The sequence below is a fragment of the Anguilla anguilla genome, chromosome 17 (assembly GCF_013347855.1).
Source record: "Anguilla anguilla isolate fAngAng1 chromosome 17, fAngAng1.pri, whole genome shotgun sequence".
Lineage (NCBI taxonomy): Eukaryota > Metazoa > Chordata > Actinopteri > Anguilliformes > Anguillidae > Anguilla > Anguilla anguilla.
This window is the reverse complement of record NC_049217.1, coordinates 17,128,661-17,146,781: the sequence shown is the minus strand read 5'-3', so window position 1 is coordinate 17,146,781 and position 18,121 is coordinate 17,128,661. Positions and strand designations below refer to the sequence as shown.

Genomic DNA, 18,121 nt, shown 5'->3' with positions numbered 1-18,121 from the left:
TTTTAATGCACTTTGCTCTGGGGACCTACGGCAGTGCCCCACCTGGGAATGAAACCCGCAGCCCTTGAGTTACAAACCCAGCCCCGTAACGGTTACGCACCGCTGCATCCCAGCAGCGCAGTAACTGTCCTGGGCAGTGTGGCACAGCGGGGGGAGATGCGGCTGTTCGCAGCAGGAGGGCTGAGCGGTACCCTGAACGGGGAGGAGCTGTGAGGGAGGTGAGGGGAGGGGAGGGGAGAGCAGGGAAGGGGAGGTGAACGGAGGGTAGGGTAGAGCGGGACAGGTGACACTAGCCAGCTTCAGCTCACGGGTCCTTACGCGCAGCATGGTGCAGATCAGCCTCTGTTCCGGAAACGTCTGCCTGCCTGTCGCCACGGCGACGGAGCCAGGTGCGGCTCGGTCCCTCGGCTGGTGTCAGCGCAGAGGAGGATCTGCTGTGGGCGGGACGAGGACGCGGAGTCCCGCCAATCACAGGCCACTCGCTCGCCACTCGCACCACAATTCCCGCCGCTCCGTTTCCACTCCCGACCTTTGGCTTCTGACCTCCTGACCTGTCACTCAAACTCCTGCACCTTCTGAACAGAGGGTCTACTGCCTTTAAGAGGATTCCTACTCTCCTCGGGCTCCCCTGCGATGCTACTGTACTCTCTCTCTACCTGTGCTGCAGCTGGTCTTTCTCTTTCATTTTACCTGTGAGACAGTGCGTGGATTTGGATACAAAGTTCCATCAATGTGTCAGATTTTCCTGTGTGGCAGTGTGTGGTGGGAGTGGCCTGTGGCATGTCTCAGGGCTGCTGCAGGCTGCAGGCTGGACTCCCAGAGTTCCCTCATGGGGGCGTTACGGGGACTTTGTTCCTGACAAGGAGAGGTCACTGACTGGGAGGCCAGCACTGTCTGTCTTATTTACTGTCTACAAATACACACACACGCACGGACACACACACACACACACTTACCCACCCACACACACGTGTTCCTTGTGTACACACACATGCACATACACAGACATGCATTCACCCACCTTCAAACATTTTCATGCAACGGCACACGCACGCACGCTCGCGCGCACACACACACACACACACACACACACACACACAGATCCACACCTAAACTACTTACCACCATTTGTAAAGTGGCATTTAGTAGTTCCGCTCTGCCACTATTCCTAATTGTCCGGTCTTTGGCTGCCTGGTCTGAATGCTCACTACAGAGCCAGTGGCACCAGATCATTCTTGTAGGCGTGGCAGTTCCCTGAGCAGTGAGAGAGTGCTGCAGGAAGAGCATGAGCGCTGTGTCCAGATGGTAAAGGCTGCTGTTTTCCCACTTAGCAAACACACCAGATCTGACTGTCTGATCTTACCTTTCTCTTCATTGCCAGCTTGGCTAAGTAACCATGTTTTTTTTTGTTTTTTGTTTTGCTTTAAATTGCTAGTGTCCGTTTTCTCGCAATGGTTTTGGGTTCTGGGGACGGTCTGGCCGAGGTCCGCTTTGGCCTGGTTCTGCTGGACGCCGGAGCCGCATGCGAGGCGGTGCCAGCGTACCGGGCGCTGGTGGGCGTGGCAGACTCCCCGTCACGTGACACAGACGCTGGCGTGACACAGACGCTGGCGTCACTCTGCTTTTCAACATTTCTCTTCAGCTGGATTCAAACACTTCCACATTTCAGAGCGTTGGAACTCAGACATCCAAGGCGTCCAAACTGGTTCCAGAACCTTTGTTATGGAATGCCTTTTTATTTTGAAGTACTGTAAGCCTGTTGTACACATTAGTCGCAGCTCTGCCCGCTCATGCTCACGAGAGTAGTACCAGTGGCCCTGTCAGCTTGGCTTAAAGGTCCAGGAAACTGGATTCAATTTGTGGTTATATTCCCCAGAAGTGACAATTTATCGCCTTCTTAATATAAAAAGTTTTTGACCCAATTGTAACAATGAAATTGTAATAAACGCTATTAGATTGTCGTGACCTGGTCAGCAGATAAGGACATGGTGGGCATGTATCCTGTGTCATAAATGTCGGATTGAGACATTTATAAAAACAATTAGTTGATCTAAAATGGGGGAATTAGGAAGGAAAGTGAACAAGTCTTTGAGCCAGCAGTCGTCACTCCTGGACATGGAGAGCCACAGGGTCACTCCTGGTCCTGGAGAGCCACAGAGCCACTCCTGGTCCTGGAGAACCACAGAGTCACTCCTGGTCCTGGAGAACCACAGAGTCACTCCTGGTCCTGGAGAACCACAGAGTCACTCCTGGTCCTGGAGAACCACAGGGTCACTCCTGGTCCTGGAGAGCCACAGAGCCACTCCTGGTCCTGGAGAGCCACGGGGTCTGCTTGATTTTGTTGTTACTCAGCACTGGAGCAGCACAGCAATGGATCAGTTGAAGCAGTTATGTACAAGTCTAACTCAGGTCGCCTGGTTTCTTGGCTCCAGTCTCATCTGAAAAAGGGCCGGTTTGGCTGCAGGTTTTTAGTTTTAGCCCAGCACCCAGACACCTGATACTTAAAGTCTTGTGAAGTTTAGTTAGATTAGTTTAATCATTAATTAATCATTTTTTATTTAGTGGGTAGAAATAGAAAGTAAAAGTCCTCTGCAGTGTTTTGTTCCAGTCGCCTGGATTTGTTAATTAGCCAGGAGGTGTAACTGATTAGTGAAATCAGCTGGATGTTCAAGGGTGAATGTAGTACATACTGTAGTAGGACTTTTACTTTTTGAACCCTGTACTCTCCAGCTCTGTTTAATAGGCCTGTGTAAAGAAAGGTTCAAGGTTTTTCTGCAATGCTGCGACCGTTCACACACTGCTAGCAGCGAAATGGGACTTGGTGAAAAGATGAACCCCTGCCCTCTCTCCCTAATCGGACCCGCTCTCCTCTTTGATTGCGTTTTAGGCGGGTCGTTTGTGCTCGCTGAAGCTCAGTTACGGCCAATCCGCTACAAGCTCAGAATAGCCCCTCCCCTAAGGGTAATGTGATGCTAAACCATGGAAATTCCAGGCCTTAAACAAGGAAACGGTACCATCCTAAAAGTCAAGAAGGGGGATTTGTAGTGACTGTGTGCGTTTGTCTTGTGGATCTCACTGTCTCATTTCAGAGCAACGTGTAATCAGGAGAGTCTCTTGAATTGCAGTGTTTCTTTAGCCAAGGAGGCGTCTCATTGAGTTCTCCCTGTAGTGTATGAAACACGGGAATAGGCACACCCTGGCCTAAGCGATGTCCTTTCTCTTTGAAAAACGTGCTTTATAAACCTCATCACCCTTATCCAGAGCAATTTACATAAGTGCTTACTGGAAGGTTTAGGCAGCATAGGGCTGGTGCAAAAGTCACTAGGGTCACAACTGACAATGCGTGTTAATATATAACCTGTTTACAACTGGTACATGCACAACCCTGCGACATAATTTCAAACGCCATAATAAATGGTAGGAGTGTTTACACTGTGCTATATGCACTCAGTGGCCATTTTATTAGGTACACCTACTCATTAACGCAGGTAGCCTTTTTGTCCTCAGTGAATCACGTGGCAGCAACTCTATATATAAAGCATGCAGAAATGGTTATGAGGTTTATTTTTTTTGTTCGACCAAACATTAGAATGGGCAAGAGGCCTAATCTAAGAGACTTTGACTGGGGTGTGATATCTGGTGCCGGATTGAATCGTGCTGGAAAAATCTACGGGAACTGCACGATGCTATCGAGTCAGCATGGACAAATACCCTTAAGGAATGTTTCCAGAACCTTGTTGACTCCATGTTGAGAAGAATTCATCAGGCTGCTCTGGAGGCAAAAGGGGGTCCTACATGTACTAGGTACATTAGATACATGTACCTAATAAAGTGGTCACTGAGTGTATACTGTGTGCATAAATGTAATCTAACGCTATGCCCTTAGCTGAATTTCATCCTCTTCCTCCCTCTTGTTGGATGCTGTAGATATTTCTCTCGGATCCTCCCTCTCTACCTCACGTAGAGGATAGGCATGACCCTTGGACGAATAGCCTGACCTAGCTACTACGCATTCGTATGGTTTTATATTCATCGAGTGTGTGTAGTCTCTTCCATGCCCATAGTTGGTGACAGGGCTTTTCAGACCTGGACCTAGGGACCTGCTGTGCATGCTGGTTTTCATTCCGACCGTCATCAAAACCTCAGAATCGTAACAATCTGTTTATTGTTTTTGATTATACATGCTGGAAAGAATGTTGAGGGATGTTTTGCCCTCTTGGAGGATTTAGTGTTTGTATTTGATTAGCCCAGACATATATTTGTGACGGTTTTCTGAAGGCTATTTTAGATATTTCGTTTTTTTTTTTCTACCTGAGAGCTTTGAAATGGCTGATATAGAGTCACTCAAGGGTTTTTGGTCTAAAGCAAGAAAATACACTTTAAGTAACTCCAAAGCAGCTCTGTTCAGCTCCAGCAAGGCCTCACCATATGGCTGTCCAGTTTTTACTCCTCTGCACTGTCTCTCTATTTGTAAAATGCATTTACACAGTCAAATTCGGTGTGCTTAACCGCAGCGTGGACAGTAGAAATATTCAGGATTACGAGGTCTAGGTTTGCTTTTGTAGTTGCCTACACAAAGGACAGCCACTTGCATGAGCCTTTCCACTGACCCCGGCTCCCGGCTGTAGCTCTGTGTTTGGCTGACGGTGTGGGGAGAGGGTGTGGTGAGGATAGGCAGGTGGATGGACGGAGAACATTCCTGTACTTGGCTGTTACTGTACGGCAGGAAGTCGCCGCGCTATCGGACGGGTCCACGTCCAACATCGGCGGGAGTTCCGCTTGAGGTCAGGGAATACGGTCTCCCCACTTTTACCGCATTTTAGACACAGACAGACAGACAGACAGACAGACAGACAGACAGTTTCATAATGCGTGCATATTTTTAAGTGGAGAGACAGACAGGCTCCTAATAATTGTGTGATTTTAAATGTAAAGACAGACGGGCTCCTAATGCATGTGTGTTTTTAAATGGAAAGACAGACAAGCTTGTAATAATGTGTGTTTCTAAGTGGAGAGACAGACAGGCTCCTAATGCATGTGTGTTTTTAAGTGGAAAAACAGACAGGCTCATAAATGCAAGTGTCTGTGCAGGTGATATGACGAACAGGTATGTGTGTGGGTATTTGAAACAAATGTCTGTGTCTGTGCATGCCTATATGTTTGTGTATGTCCATATTTTGTGTGTGTGTGTCTTTCTGTCCATAACTGTGTGCACCATCAACACTGGACCAAAGAGATTGAAAAACAGCAGATGCACATCTTTTTAAACCAACAGATCATAGTTGCCACTGTAAATTGTCACTGAGCTTAGACATGTGGAATCAAAGACTTTCTTTGTTTGGGTGTAATGACCAGATTTTGAGACTGCTATAGAGTCTAATGTTAGTGTACAGTAGATCAGTGTTACAATATTACTACACATTTAATGATTTTCAGCTTTAACTATACGAAGGTAAAGCCAAGTTTATGTTGCTTGTGTTCGTTTTGTCTGGTAGTGTAAGGTTACTGCATGGGACAATTTGCTCTAACCTAGCTAGCAATGAAGAATGGTTTGCATATGACACGTCTTACAGATATGAATGTTAATGAGCGCAGGATACACACACGATTGTGTTTTAAAAACTTGAAATAAATACAAAGAAGACTATCCATTGTCACTTCTGGGGGATATAAACACAATTTGAATCCAGTTTCCTGGAACTTTAAACAAATTATTAGAAGTCTATCCAGTCACTTTGCAAATGGAGGATGGGAGGGAGGTGGAGGGGTAGTTAAATTGACCAAATCCTATCTTTTTTTTAAACCACAGGTAGCCTAATACCATTGGCCAGTAGTATAAATCAAATAGGCACTAAATCTGCAAAAAGTATTGCAGGGAAGGTATGATGTGTGGAGCCAAGAAAACATACTGTGGCAAGGTTATTACCAGTGAGAAATTCCATAAAAAAGCTTAAGATTCCCAGGCGCAGTGTTCAGTACAAACACAGAAGGGACTGGCTGATGAACAGTAATGTTAACAGAAGAACAGGAAGACCAAGACTAACGGTCAATAAATATTTTAAGATGATTCTTGCAATATGTATATATATATATATATATATATATACATATTGCAAGAATCATCTTAAAATATTTCTTGACCGTTAGTGAATGGGAAACGGCACATCAGCAAAGAATGAACTGATTTAAGTTTCCTGGGCCTTTATTTGTAATTAATGCCAAAGGAGGCCATTTTGTGCATGTGTGCATGTGTGTATATTTTTCTAAGTATGTTTTTGTGTTTGCTTGTGTGTGCTTGTTAGAGTTTGTGTGTATGTGTGTGTGTGTGTTTGTCTCCTGATGAGAGTGTGGTTTGTACTGATCTCCTTACTTCTGCTCCTCTGTCCTGTCTGTCTGTTGTGATCAGGGAGTCGTTCTTCTGAACACAAATAAGAGGGAACAGGGACTGTTTCTGTCCATGTCTCTTATTATCTTGCTGCTGATAAACTCTGACTCTCGTAGCCAAGTGAAAACAACCTGCTCCCAGTGCCAATGGGAAAACTGGATTATGAATGTACAACTGCCTCACAGATCATTGAGTAAACTGCTCTGTGAGCTTCTGTGTCACAGTAGCTGCCATTGTTTGGCTTGTGCGGTTTCTTCGTTTGAACTCTTCTTTTGAAATTTCTTTTCATTTTAGGCGATGTCGCAGGTGCTCATTCTGGCTAACAAAATGCAGTTGCCTTGACAGAAATACTCTAACATATTGATTTTGAAGGGGAATGCTTTTATGAATGGTGTATATCTTTATTGTTGGCATTTTCATATTTTTTAAACGGCGTCCAGATCGAAGCCTTGTTGTTGAGGTGTCAGTCAATGACAGACTGCTGAGTGTAAATACATTTATATTGACATCTAAAAAGTGGGTGACATTCCTGTGTGATGTTCTGGGGGGCGTGGTATACTGTCGAGAGCCTGGCCAATGGCGAGCCGGTACAGGCCCGCCGCCCGAGTCGCGGTCTCGGGAATATCGTTTGCGTGTTCGTCCCTGGACATGAGAAATCATCCTCTCGCAGGGGAACCAAGCCCAACCCGCCGTCTGCTCTGTACTGCAGCCACAAATAAGATCACCGTCCACAATAAAATCAGAAGATTAACGGTGCAGGTATTGCGTAAGAGGAGAAAAAACAGCAGGAATGTCAGTTTAATCCCGTTCTCTCTGACAAATTCTGTTTCAGTGTGTTGGTTTCTCTTGTGGAAGACTTCCACGGTCACATAAGAAACAGTGGAGCCTTTTGTATTTGAGAAGCTTTACTTCCAGGGATGATTACTGTTTTGTGCCGCTAAAAATGCCTTTTTTCGGAAAGGCCTCTTTAAGCCATTACAGGTAGTGTTGTGTTTCCTTGTGGAGGACTGTTCTAATCGACAGCACAGAAAGGAGTGTAGTTCTTTGCATTCCGAAGAAGCGGCTACTTCAAATACCTGCATCTGGTTGCATTTAAAGGCTAACTGACACCAGAGTTTCCCTCACCTGTCTCTCCCCCCTCCCCCAGCCACCTGCTAGGGAAATGGGACAGAACCTGTGATTAAATATTTAAAGCTTCTGAATTATTGCTGCTTGTGTTTGTGTAGTGTGCGTTCCTGACCAGAGGGGGGCGACAGGTGAGCCAGACTGTGTGGAAAACCTGCAGGGAAGTTGGGGAGTAGAATTGAGTGGAATACAATGGGTGCGGAGCACGCTCATATGTCTGTGTGTGTGTGTGCGTGTGTGTGTGTGTGTGTGTGTGTGTGTGTGTGTGCATGCACGTGCAGGATGCACATCATTTCTCTATGGTTTACAGTCTGACCAGGAAGCATGAATTTTATCTTTAGAGCTTTTCTTGCATGGTACACAGGAGAGTTTACACAGTAAAGATACAGATACAGCACATAGGTAAACAGAGTAAGGACGGAACTCCAAATAATGGGCCTGTTTAAAAGAAGAAAGGAATCATTGGGCAAAGCTGAGATTATCCAATCAAATCAGAGCCTTTGACGAGACCGCCTCATTCGCTCTTATGACTGGGGCTGAGAGGCGGGGTACCGTGGAGATCTGAGGAACCCTGGTGGGGTTTCTGCTTTTAAGAGATCCGCAATGTGCTCCACAGCTAAATTACTACAGTCTGAAGCTTCGGCTTGGATTCAATCAACAGTTACCCTCAACTTTGATTTACAATTAAATGCAGGTTTTGGTTTTTTCTTTTCTTCGCAAACGCAGTTTAGCAAGTTTGTGTTTGTTTGCTGTGTGTGTGAAGAAGGAAAAGAGCACACAGTTTTAATTGCAAGTAAAAGTTGAGGGCGAATATTGATTGAGTCCGGGGATGGTTTGCTGCGTTTCTGATGATGATGATAATGATGCAGTGAGTTTTAGATGATGTACAGCGAATGTGATACAGAGTCTCTGTGAATGGCCTGTTTCCCTCCTTTAGGAAAGGAAATTCTCTCATGAGTGTTGTGTAAATGACAAAGCGACACAACTGCTGTGTGTTACTCTCTATGGTGGTGCTTGTGTTATTCTCTGTGGTGGTGCTTGTGTTATTCTCTATGGTGGTGATTGTATTATCCTCTGTCTTGGTGCTTGTGTTATTCTCTATGGTGGTGCTTGTGTTATTCTCTATGGTGGTGCTTGTGTTATTCTCTGTGGTGGTGATTGTATTATCCTCTATCTTGGTGCTTGTGTTATTCTCTGGTGGTGATTGTGTTATTCTTTATGGTGGTGATTGTGTTATTCTCTATGGTGGTGCTTGTGTTATTCTCTATGGTGGTGCTTGTGTTATTCTCTGTGGTGGTGATTATATTATCCTCTATCTTGGTGCTTGTGTTATTCTCTATGGTGGTGATTGTGTTATTCTTTATGGTGGTGATTGTGTTATTCTCTATGGTGGTGATTGTGTTATTCTTTATGGTGGTGATTGTGTTATTTTCTATGGTGGTGATTGTGTTATTCTCTGTGGTGGTGATTGTGTTATTCTCTATGGTGGTGATTGTGTTATTCTCTATGGTAGTGATTGTGTTATTCTTTATGGTGGTGCTTGTGTTATTCTCTATGGTGGTGCTTGTGTTATTCTCTATGGTGGTGCTTGTGTTATTCTCTATGGTGGTGATTGTATTTGTATCTGCTTGAACTAATGCACAGTAACGGCCTGTACCACATGGCTGAACACTAAGTGCTGAGCACCAGCTGGCAGTGTAATGAGGTTCCCACACTATAGACACAATTCAGTTACATTTTTAACCCCTTTATAGCAGCAGGCCCTGGCTTTAATCTGACCCTCTACACACCTCACCACTGAGGACTATTGGCCCCCCCCCCCCAGTCCCCAACCCCCAAGCCTCTGACAAACTGATCTAAACCAAACCCAGCCCAGATCAGCGAGCAGCACAATGCTGATCTGAACCCAACCCAACCCAGATCAGCGAGCAGCACGGCTGATCTGAACCCATCCTAGCCCAGATCAGCGAGCAGCACGGCTGATCTGAACCAAGCCCAGCCCAATCTACATGCACAATACTGAAGGGTGATTGGTTGAACCTGACCCAAGTGTGATACATGGCACATCGGTAGTGCCAGTGGGATGTATGTTAGATAAGAATATATAAATATATATTACAGAAGTTTGGGAGGTCAGTGTTTAGGAGTGAAAACATGCCACATTACCTTTACTAAGGATTCGCTTTGATTTGTTTAACTCCTTTCTTTGTCAAAAAATGTTGAATGATGGAAGGATATATGGAGAGAGAGCGGGATGGAAAGAGCACAAGAGCGATAGAGAGAGATAATCGAACAGAAGTGCCAAGGCCAGTGTTTGCCTAGAGATGATGGACGGTAATTATATCTCTTGGTCTTTGTCTCATACTCTTGTCTGTTAGTGAAACAGCAGGATAACCTTTTTTTTTTCACTACAAATCTGGAAAGTAAATGATGTTGTTCTCACACAGAGACAGTAAGAGGACCAGTTGGGTCTGTGTGGGCGGACGTATGTCCAGAATGATATTAAGGGGTTTGCTGGTTTTATCCCAGAGACTAACCCATCAGTGTTGTGGGGAGTCGCTGGCTCAGTTTGCCCCAGACCCTACAGACGGCTGTGCTTCTCTACAAGGGCTTTCACTGTGTGTGTTCACTGAAGAGTGCTGGCGGCCATTTTGTTAAACCCACTGCAGACAGGACCAGCTTCACCCCGTGAGATTGTCCGCCCAGAAATTCCCGCCTGTTTGACATGGATGTGAATACTATGAGCAGCATGCTCATTTCAAAGACAATCGGATGTCAAAATGGAGACCGGTGTAGATCATTTTACTGATCGTGTTTTAAAGCAGCAGTTCGACGCACAAATATTTTGGACCAGGTCACTGGGCAAAACTTTGTCCTTCACAGTAGTACCATAGAGATCCTGGACTCGAGCGTACAGTTTTTGAAATGTTGGCAGGAGAAGATTTGTGTCCAGACCAGCTGCAGCCCACATATATTTTATAGATTAATCTCATCTGCAAATTGTTTAAAAAAGGAATGCATGAAGGGAGAAAAAAAAATCAAAGCTGTCAAACATGACTGTGGTCAGTAAGCATCTCACTGTGGGTACAGTTTGTGGGAGTTATGCGCTTATAATAGCCTAGCGGTTGAGAGTTCTGCTGTGAAAAGTTGTTATAGTGTGTGCGTGCGTGTGTGTGTGTGTGTTCATGCACATCAGAGTGAGGGAGTGTGTCTGACTGAGTGTCTGTGTATTCGTTCAATGAGCGGCAGTGTGTGCATGTGGGTCTATGTGTCTGTGTGCGTGTGAATTCATGCCCGGCAGTGTGTGTGCGTGCGTGTATGTGTATTGATGTGCAGAAGTGTGTGTGTGTGTATTGATACGCAGTAGTGTGTGTGTGTGTGTGTGTGTGTGTGTGTGTGGTGGGGCTTTTCTGCTGTGGTTCTGCATCTGGAGCTCACAGCTGTGCACAAAAAGATCATAGCACAGTCATAGCATAGTCATAGTACAGTCATAGCGCACAGTCATAGTGCGTAGAGCATAGTTCTAGCTGTTTTTCAGTCAGCTCAAAGCTGACCTTTTTCCCCATGGCTCATTACTAGTGTGTTTGCTTTTCTGTGTAAAAGTAATGCATGTTTTTCTCTTTTTTTCTCTTTATTTTATATATGCGTTTTGTGTAACGCGTCTTGGATTTCTGTGTGTATGAAATGTGTAATATAAATAAACCTAATCTTGAACGTGATTACGATTGCAGAGCTGCCCCTGATGCCCCTGATGCCCCTGTTGCCCCTGTTGCCCCTGTTGCCCCTGTTGCCCCTGATGCCCCTCTGTCTCCCGGCAGCCCAGCACTCTGCCCCAGGGCACCATCAACATGAGCCGCTGCTCGGCCGTGCTGGACGCCGAGCCTCAGACCGGCCACAGCCACGCCCTGTGCATCCGCACCCCCGACACACAGCACTTCATTCGCGCAGAGAGCAAGGAGGCCATCCACGGGTGAGTGTGTGTGCGTGTGATTGTGTGTGTGTGTGTGTGAGAGAGAGTGTGTATGTGTGCGTGTGTATGTGTGAGTGTGCATGTGTGGCTGTGTGTGTGTGATTGTATGTGTGTGTGTGTGCATGTTTGTATATGTATATACAGATACTGATTTATTGAATCATTTTGGAGGTACTCTTTTTGCCCTAATGTTCAATACCACACTGGCTTAAAAGCTGCAGTGTAATGTGACCGTAGAGCGCAGGCTGAGTTCAGGTGGAAGACGTTCTTTCACCTGTTCCTGTTTTGCATTTCAGTGCTTCAAAAGCTCATCTTGGACCAATTACAGCTTAAATCCAGGAAGTTGAAATGACGTTGCTCTCCCTTGTCCCGTGTGCCTGAGTTTATCTCTAAGCTCCCGCCGTCTCCCCAGGACTTGTCTCCTTGCTCCAGTCCCCCCTCTTTAACACCTCTTTAACCCCCTGCCTTACCCCCGTGCCCATGCGCAATATGCCTAATACTGTACGGACCTGGGCCAAAACTGTCTGCGCACCGCTTTGAGACATCAGTCCATTCTGAAAAGCACTTTGCATGCAACACGAGCTGAACTGGATTCAGTATTGCAGGAAGCATCCAGCTTTCTGTACTGGCTCTGTGTGAATGAGTTCCACACAGTGAGCAGGGTTAGGCTGCCGGATGGTTAAAATACAGGCAGAGAGAAAGGAAATCAGAGAGAAAAATGGGGGAGACTTTCCCAGTCCAATCATGAATCACCCTGTCCCATCACGGCTTGGCCTGTCCAATCATGGTTCACCCTGTCCAATCACAGCTCGCCATGTCCAATCACGGATCACCCTGTCCAATCACGGCTCGCCCAGTCTAATCATGGACCACGCTGTCCCATCACGGCTTGGCCTGTCCAATCACGGATCATGCTGTCCAATCACGGCTCGCCCTGTCCAATCACGGATCACGCTGTCCCATCACGGCTCGCCCTGTCCCAGAAACTCCACACATGTTTCCCTGTTGAAGCGGGTCCATGGTGGCGCTACCCCATGCAGAGAGGTCCCGCCCCCTTCCCTGCCTCGCCGTCCTGGCAGCCCGCCAAACCGACGACATGCCGGCTCCCCCAAGATAATACCTTCAGACCAAACCGCACCGGCACAGAAGGTTTAACCAGAACGGATCAGTCTGTTACATCACACCGGAGGGGGTGGGGCCCTCTGTCAGCACACCCAGAAATATCCACAAAACCTCCAAAAACCTCCTCCCCTCCCCCCCAGGTCACATGCTCCTGGTTCCCGTCTCCCTTTGGGGATTGTAGTTCTCCCTCTGAGATCATGGGGAGCATCCTCAATATCCTCTACTACAGTTAGACATTGAACACTCACAGGATGTCTTTGAACACTCACAGAATGTCTTTCCCAACTCTGCTGAACTGGAGGTCCATCAGTGCGACTCCTAAACTCCTCCGCCTTTTAAATGGAGATCGGGACCGCACCCTAGGGTGGAACTCCTTAACCTGAACGAACTCCCAGAGTTCGTCATCTCCCTGGAGATAAGCGAGCTCTTGACATCCCCTTTTAACGATGTGCTCTCCGACCCTTGTTCCTGTTCCCGTCTTCTTGGATAAATATGTGTCGTGTAGCACTGCTTTTTGAAGACACATGTTCAGCAAATATCGAATGTTTTCCTTTCAGGAGTGTAACGCAAGTGTAGGAGTGGTAGTGATGTGCATTCCCGTCTGGATATGGTCTGGTCTGATAACGTGACCTTGTGACACTGCACCTTGCAGGTGCAGCGGCTTTTAACCGGAAGGTTCCAGGATAAATTCTGCTACCGCAGACTGGGCTACCTCTTTCGAGCCTCCTGTGCTAATCTCAGCATTACCTGCTATGATCCAGGCAAATTATCTAGGCTATGATCACAGCAAAACTGATCCTATATCAGTATTCAGTACTTATTTGTGAATATGGGCCCAGTTCCTTATTTTTCTGTTCAGCTGAAAAGTCCTGTTTTGTCATCATTATCTCTACATTATAGTGTATAGCTGCCTGTTCTGAAATATCTGTTCACTTCTATGGTACATTACTTCATGGCTATGTTGCTCCATTGGCGCAAACTCATTACCCGCCCTGGTTTTCTCTGACAGATATGGGCAAGGGTGTTCCCTGCAACTGATGGTAGGTAATATGTATAACAGTCATAACTGCAGAGGGAAACTGGAAATCTGTACTGCAATAATGCATCTGTGGAGAAACTTGAAGCATTTAAAAATGTATATGTTTATGTTTCTACAATATTTTACACATGGAAAGAATTCAAATACAACTTATTTTATACAGTCGTTTTTTTAAGTTATTCAACTTGAAATGATGAAAGATTTTATTCAAGATACTCCACTTGCAGCTGGTAATTGCCTCCAGCTTCTGCTTTGGCCAGTGTGTTTTACACTAGAAGAGTTTGAGTCAGTGACTCATCCCTCTTCCTGTACAGTGTAATAAACCTCTCCTATAGAGGCAGCTTTGATCTTATCTGGTAAGACTTTAACTCAATCTCCCTTCAGAAGAGGGCAAAGCCCTGTCACATCAACAGCCCTGCATGTCTACTGTCATTAGTGGGACAGAAGGCATGTCTGTGTGTGTGTGTCTGTGTGTGTGTGTGTGCGTGTGAGCACATATGCACATGTGTGTTTGTGTGTGTGTGTGTGTGTAGGCGCACGCCTGTGTCCGCCTTGCGTGTGTAAATGTGTCCGTCCAGGTGAAATATGTGGGTTTAGTGAGAGTGTGACTCCCCCTACCTGCAGGTGGCAGGAGAGTCTGGAGGGGTTCATCAGGACCAACAAGCACAACCAGAAGAAGAAGAAACGCAAGGTACATCAGCACATAACTATCTCGCACTGCACACACCTGAGACACACCTCAATCACACCCAACAGGCACACCTCAGATACACATTGCAATCACACACCGCAGACTCACACCTCAAACACACACACCTCAAACACACACCTCAATCACACCCAACAGGCACACCCCTCATTCACTCACGTTCAGTCGCTTTAACAGAGAGGGACAAAAAAAAAAGAAAAAGAAATAAGCGGGTGAATGTAATTCGCTCGACTGAGAGGATCATTTTGAGCGTGCCTTGCTCGTTGTGTGATGGACAGCTGGCGGTCCAGCCGGTCTCATCGTCCTGGGGGGGGATTACTGCGGCATGTCTGAGGGGCCACCGTGCCGCTGCCAGATATGCAGGAGATACTACAAGCATGGCTTCTCCTGAATATTTTTCCCATTGAGTTCAACAGGAAAATGAATCAGGAGAAACCATGCTTGTAGTGTCTACTGCATATCTGGCAGCAGCGTGGTGGTTTGAGGCTCATTTGATACCTGGGACCCTTGATGACTTAAAGCCATTTAGCCAACAAATGTGTTCCATACTGTATCAGCATAATTTACAGCTGAATCTAGTCCCACCCCCCAATTCCCATATCCATTGAGATCCATTCAAATGCAAAGAGTTTTTTGTATTGCTTGTACAGTAGGACAACCTGACAATAAGATATCCAGACTTGGATGGTGTTGATAGGTCACAGACATCAGGAAGTCTTGGCATGCAAAGGATATGCAACCAAATACAAAACATAACTCTTTTATTTGACATTGTTAATTTGTCTAAAACACTGAAATGGGGGACTACGTATAAAAAGTGCTGTAATTGCTACATGGTGAAACCAAAATGTATAAGAATACCCTTTAATAAAAGCTCTGAGTCTGCGCTTTGACCACGTGTGAATTGTTTGATTACAAACAGAGAAAATAAAATATTAAATCAGAAAAATGCAGGTGGTTTAAATGTTATAGCCCTGACTGCCTGCACCTGGCTGGCTGACAGACACCGACAGAGGCTCGCAGGTATGAAAAAACAACAAAGAGCTCAATCAAAGAAGTGAATGTGAGAGGAATGATGGAGAATACTACAAAAATTAGACCCAGGTTGAAATAAAAACAGAATTATCCTTCAAAATGTACCAATCCCCCCCTGCACCAACCCCCACCCCCCCATGTACCAATCCCTTCCATGTACCAATCTGTATCATTCTGCTATGTTTGAATTTCTGCTACGGCACTTTCTGTACTGTGATTCCATCTTGATCTGTGATGGGCATATAATACTGATAATGAACAGTTTTGACTTTTCGCGGTATTAAAACGCGTCCCAATGGAGCCGGAAAGCTCACCTCAGTCACCAGCAACGTGCAGCTCCCACCTGGAGAACAGGTGAACGGATGAATGAATGAATGAACGGATGAATGAATGGATGGCGGTTGGGCTATTAACCGATAGCGTCTGTTTTCCCAGTCTGATCTCTAACAGCACAGATGTCATTGTGGACAGACCAAAGAGCCCTTTGTGTTGGCTGGTCTGGCACCTGGCTCCCCAACCCCCACCCCCCCCCCCCCCCCCCCCCCCCACTTACCACCACCCTGCCCCTAATCTGTCCGCGCTGCCTAGAGGCAGAGGCCTCGCTGCAGAACGCAGGCGTCTCTCTCTCCTCGCTAACGGGCTGTTTGTCTGGGTGAATCCATGGCTGCTTTGCTGAGGACAGGACAAAACGGTGGTGGCGAGGCGGAGATTAACTCCGAAAAACGCTGTAGGCCAGGCGGGAGAACTTTAGTTTCCACAGCAGTGATTTGTCACCCCTTCCTGTCAGCTTGTTAATCCCAAGGTCTTTACTCTATTAGCTTCCTGTTTCTCAGTTCCTGTCTCTACTCCCTAGCGCTGAAGCTGAAGGATGGGGTCACGCTCGGCAAGGTTTACGGCTGTTTTTAATGGGAGCCTTATCTGGTGGGGTGTGATAGCAGATCTTTGTACGGTACTGATGGTGAATTTGCCAGCTGTGTGAGCGTAAGCTTGTTTCACAGGTTGGCTGCTGAAAGATCAACACCACCATTGTTCAACACGAGGTCAAAGCAAATAAAGTCTAGTCAGGACATTTCCCATAATCCTGTGTTTTTCAAATACTGGTGTGACATTTAGTTTTAATACAGTCATTAGCACTGACCCTCACTGCTTGATATGACTGGTACTCCCGTCCTGGTTTCTCATGTGGACTGTTTGTTAAAAAAATATATATATCTGACTGGAAAGATGACATCATTGAGCGAAGGGTGCTTCCTCTACCCCCTCCCTGAAAGTGCCCTGTTGCATGTGGATGAGCTCCTGGCAGTGACAGGCTATTTATGTTTGCAGCAAAAAGAACTTCATTACATAAAGAGGTGATCTGCCCATGCTGCTAACTGGAAAACAGGAATGACCAATACAAATATGCCCCCTTTAATTCTACAAATGCTGATGAGTTACGTGTGGCGATATGTGAAGATGGATTTATGAGCTAGTTGAGTGATTTGTGTTAATGGATTAGAGACCACTCTTTATTTAACCGTTAATTTATTTAATGTGAGATTAATGTGAGACAAATCTCTGAATTATGAAGAGGTCTGGTGAAATTTGATTAAGCACATATCTGATGGCATATTACTGGAATTTGAAGCAGCAGTGAAATTAAGGGGCCAGCCCCAGAGGATCATGGGTGTGGGAATGACAGGGAATGTGATGGGGCCATTTGTGTGACCGTGTCCTCAGAAATGGGCTGTTCATTTTCGGGTAGCTGCCAGTGACTCTGCTCTGACTCCCATCTCCTGGCTGTGACTCTGCTCTGACTCCAGCCTCCTGGCTGTGACTCTGCTCTGACTCCAGCCTCCTGGCTGTGACTCTGCTCTGACTCCAGTCTCCTGGCTGTGACTCTGCTCTGACTCCAGTCTCCTGGGTATGACTCTGCTCTGACTCCAGTCTCCTGGGTATGACTCTGCTCTGACTCCAGTCTCCTGGCTGTGACTCTGCTCTGATTCCAGTCTCCTGGGTGTGACTCTGCTCTGACTCCAGTCTCCTGGGTGTGACTCTGCTCTGACTCCAGTCTCCTGGGTGTGACTCTACTGTGATTCGGTCTCCTGGGTGTGACTCTACTGTGATTCGGTCTCCAGGACGTCCCGCAGGAGACCGGTCGGGCCAAAGGGACGGTGATGATCAGTAACGGCGGTGAGGCCGGCGGAACCCAGCCCAGAGACGCCCCCTGCAGTCGCCCGGCGGGATGGCAGGAGCAGCGCGGCCGGACAGCTGTCCCCTGCAGCCACAGCGCCCCCTCTCTGCACCAGCCAGAGTGCGGCCCGCTGCTCCAAAGCTCCTCCTCTTCAGGGTCACTCAGAGACCGTAAGAGCAGGCCTGTGTGTGTGTGTGTGTGTGTGTGTGTGTGTGTGTGTTCTAGTACAGATCTAGTACACATTCTTCATTGAGGATGTCTGTCACACTGAGCACATTGTATTGACTGATTACAGTTATGTTATCAGGTCAGGCTGATTATACATTACTGGCCCTGGAAAGTAATGATTCTGGCCAAAGCACTAATTTGATATTGATTTATCAATACTCTGGTACTGAGACTCACATATGACAGTGTGGTTGAACAGCTCTGATTGCATCTGTTTACTGATACTGTGTCACTTGGGATTATTGTCCTTTTAGCACGATCTGCTGTGTCTATTCAAAGATGTATAGAGAGCGTGTGGTCTGTGTATGAGCAACTTGGCTTTTTATGTTGAAAAC

General features: G+C 46.4%; 1 protein-coding gene across 6 annotated transcripts in view; it reads left to right on the top strand.

Moving 5' to 3' along the window:
• Nucleotides 1–18,121, top strand: part of LOC118216967 (rootletin-like) — a 61,641-nt gene that overhangs the window by 19,961 nt on the left and 23,559 nt on the right. For all 6 annotated transcript variants that reach the window (XM_035398652.1, XM_035398647.1, XM_035398648.1 and 3 more), the window contains exons 4-6: nucleotides 11,329–11,480; nucleotides 14,266–14,332; nucleotides 17,503–17,728. In XM_035398652.1, the coding sequence (XP_035254543.1) occupies nucleotides 11,329–11,480; nucleotides 14,266–14,332; nucleotides 17,503–17,728 (445 nt within the window). The remainder of the gene's footprint in view (nucleotides 1–11,328; nucleotides 11,481–14,265; nucleotides 14,333–17,502; nucleotides 17,729–18,121) is intronic.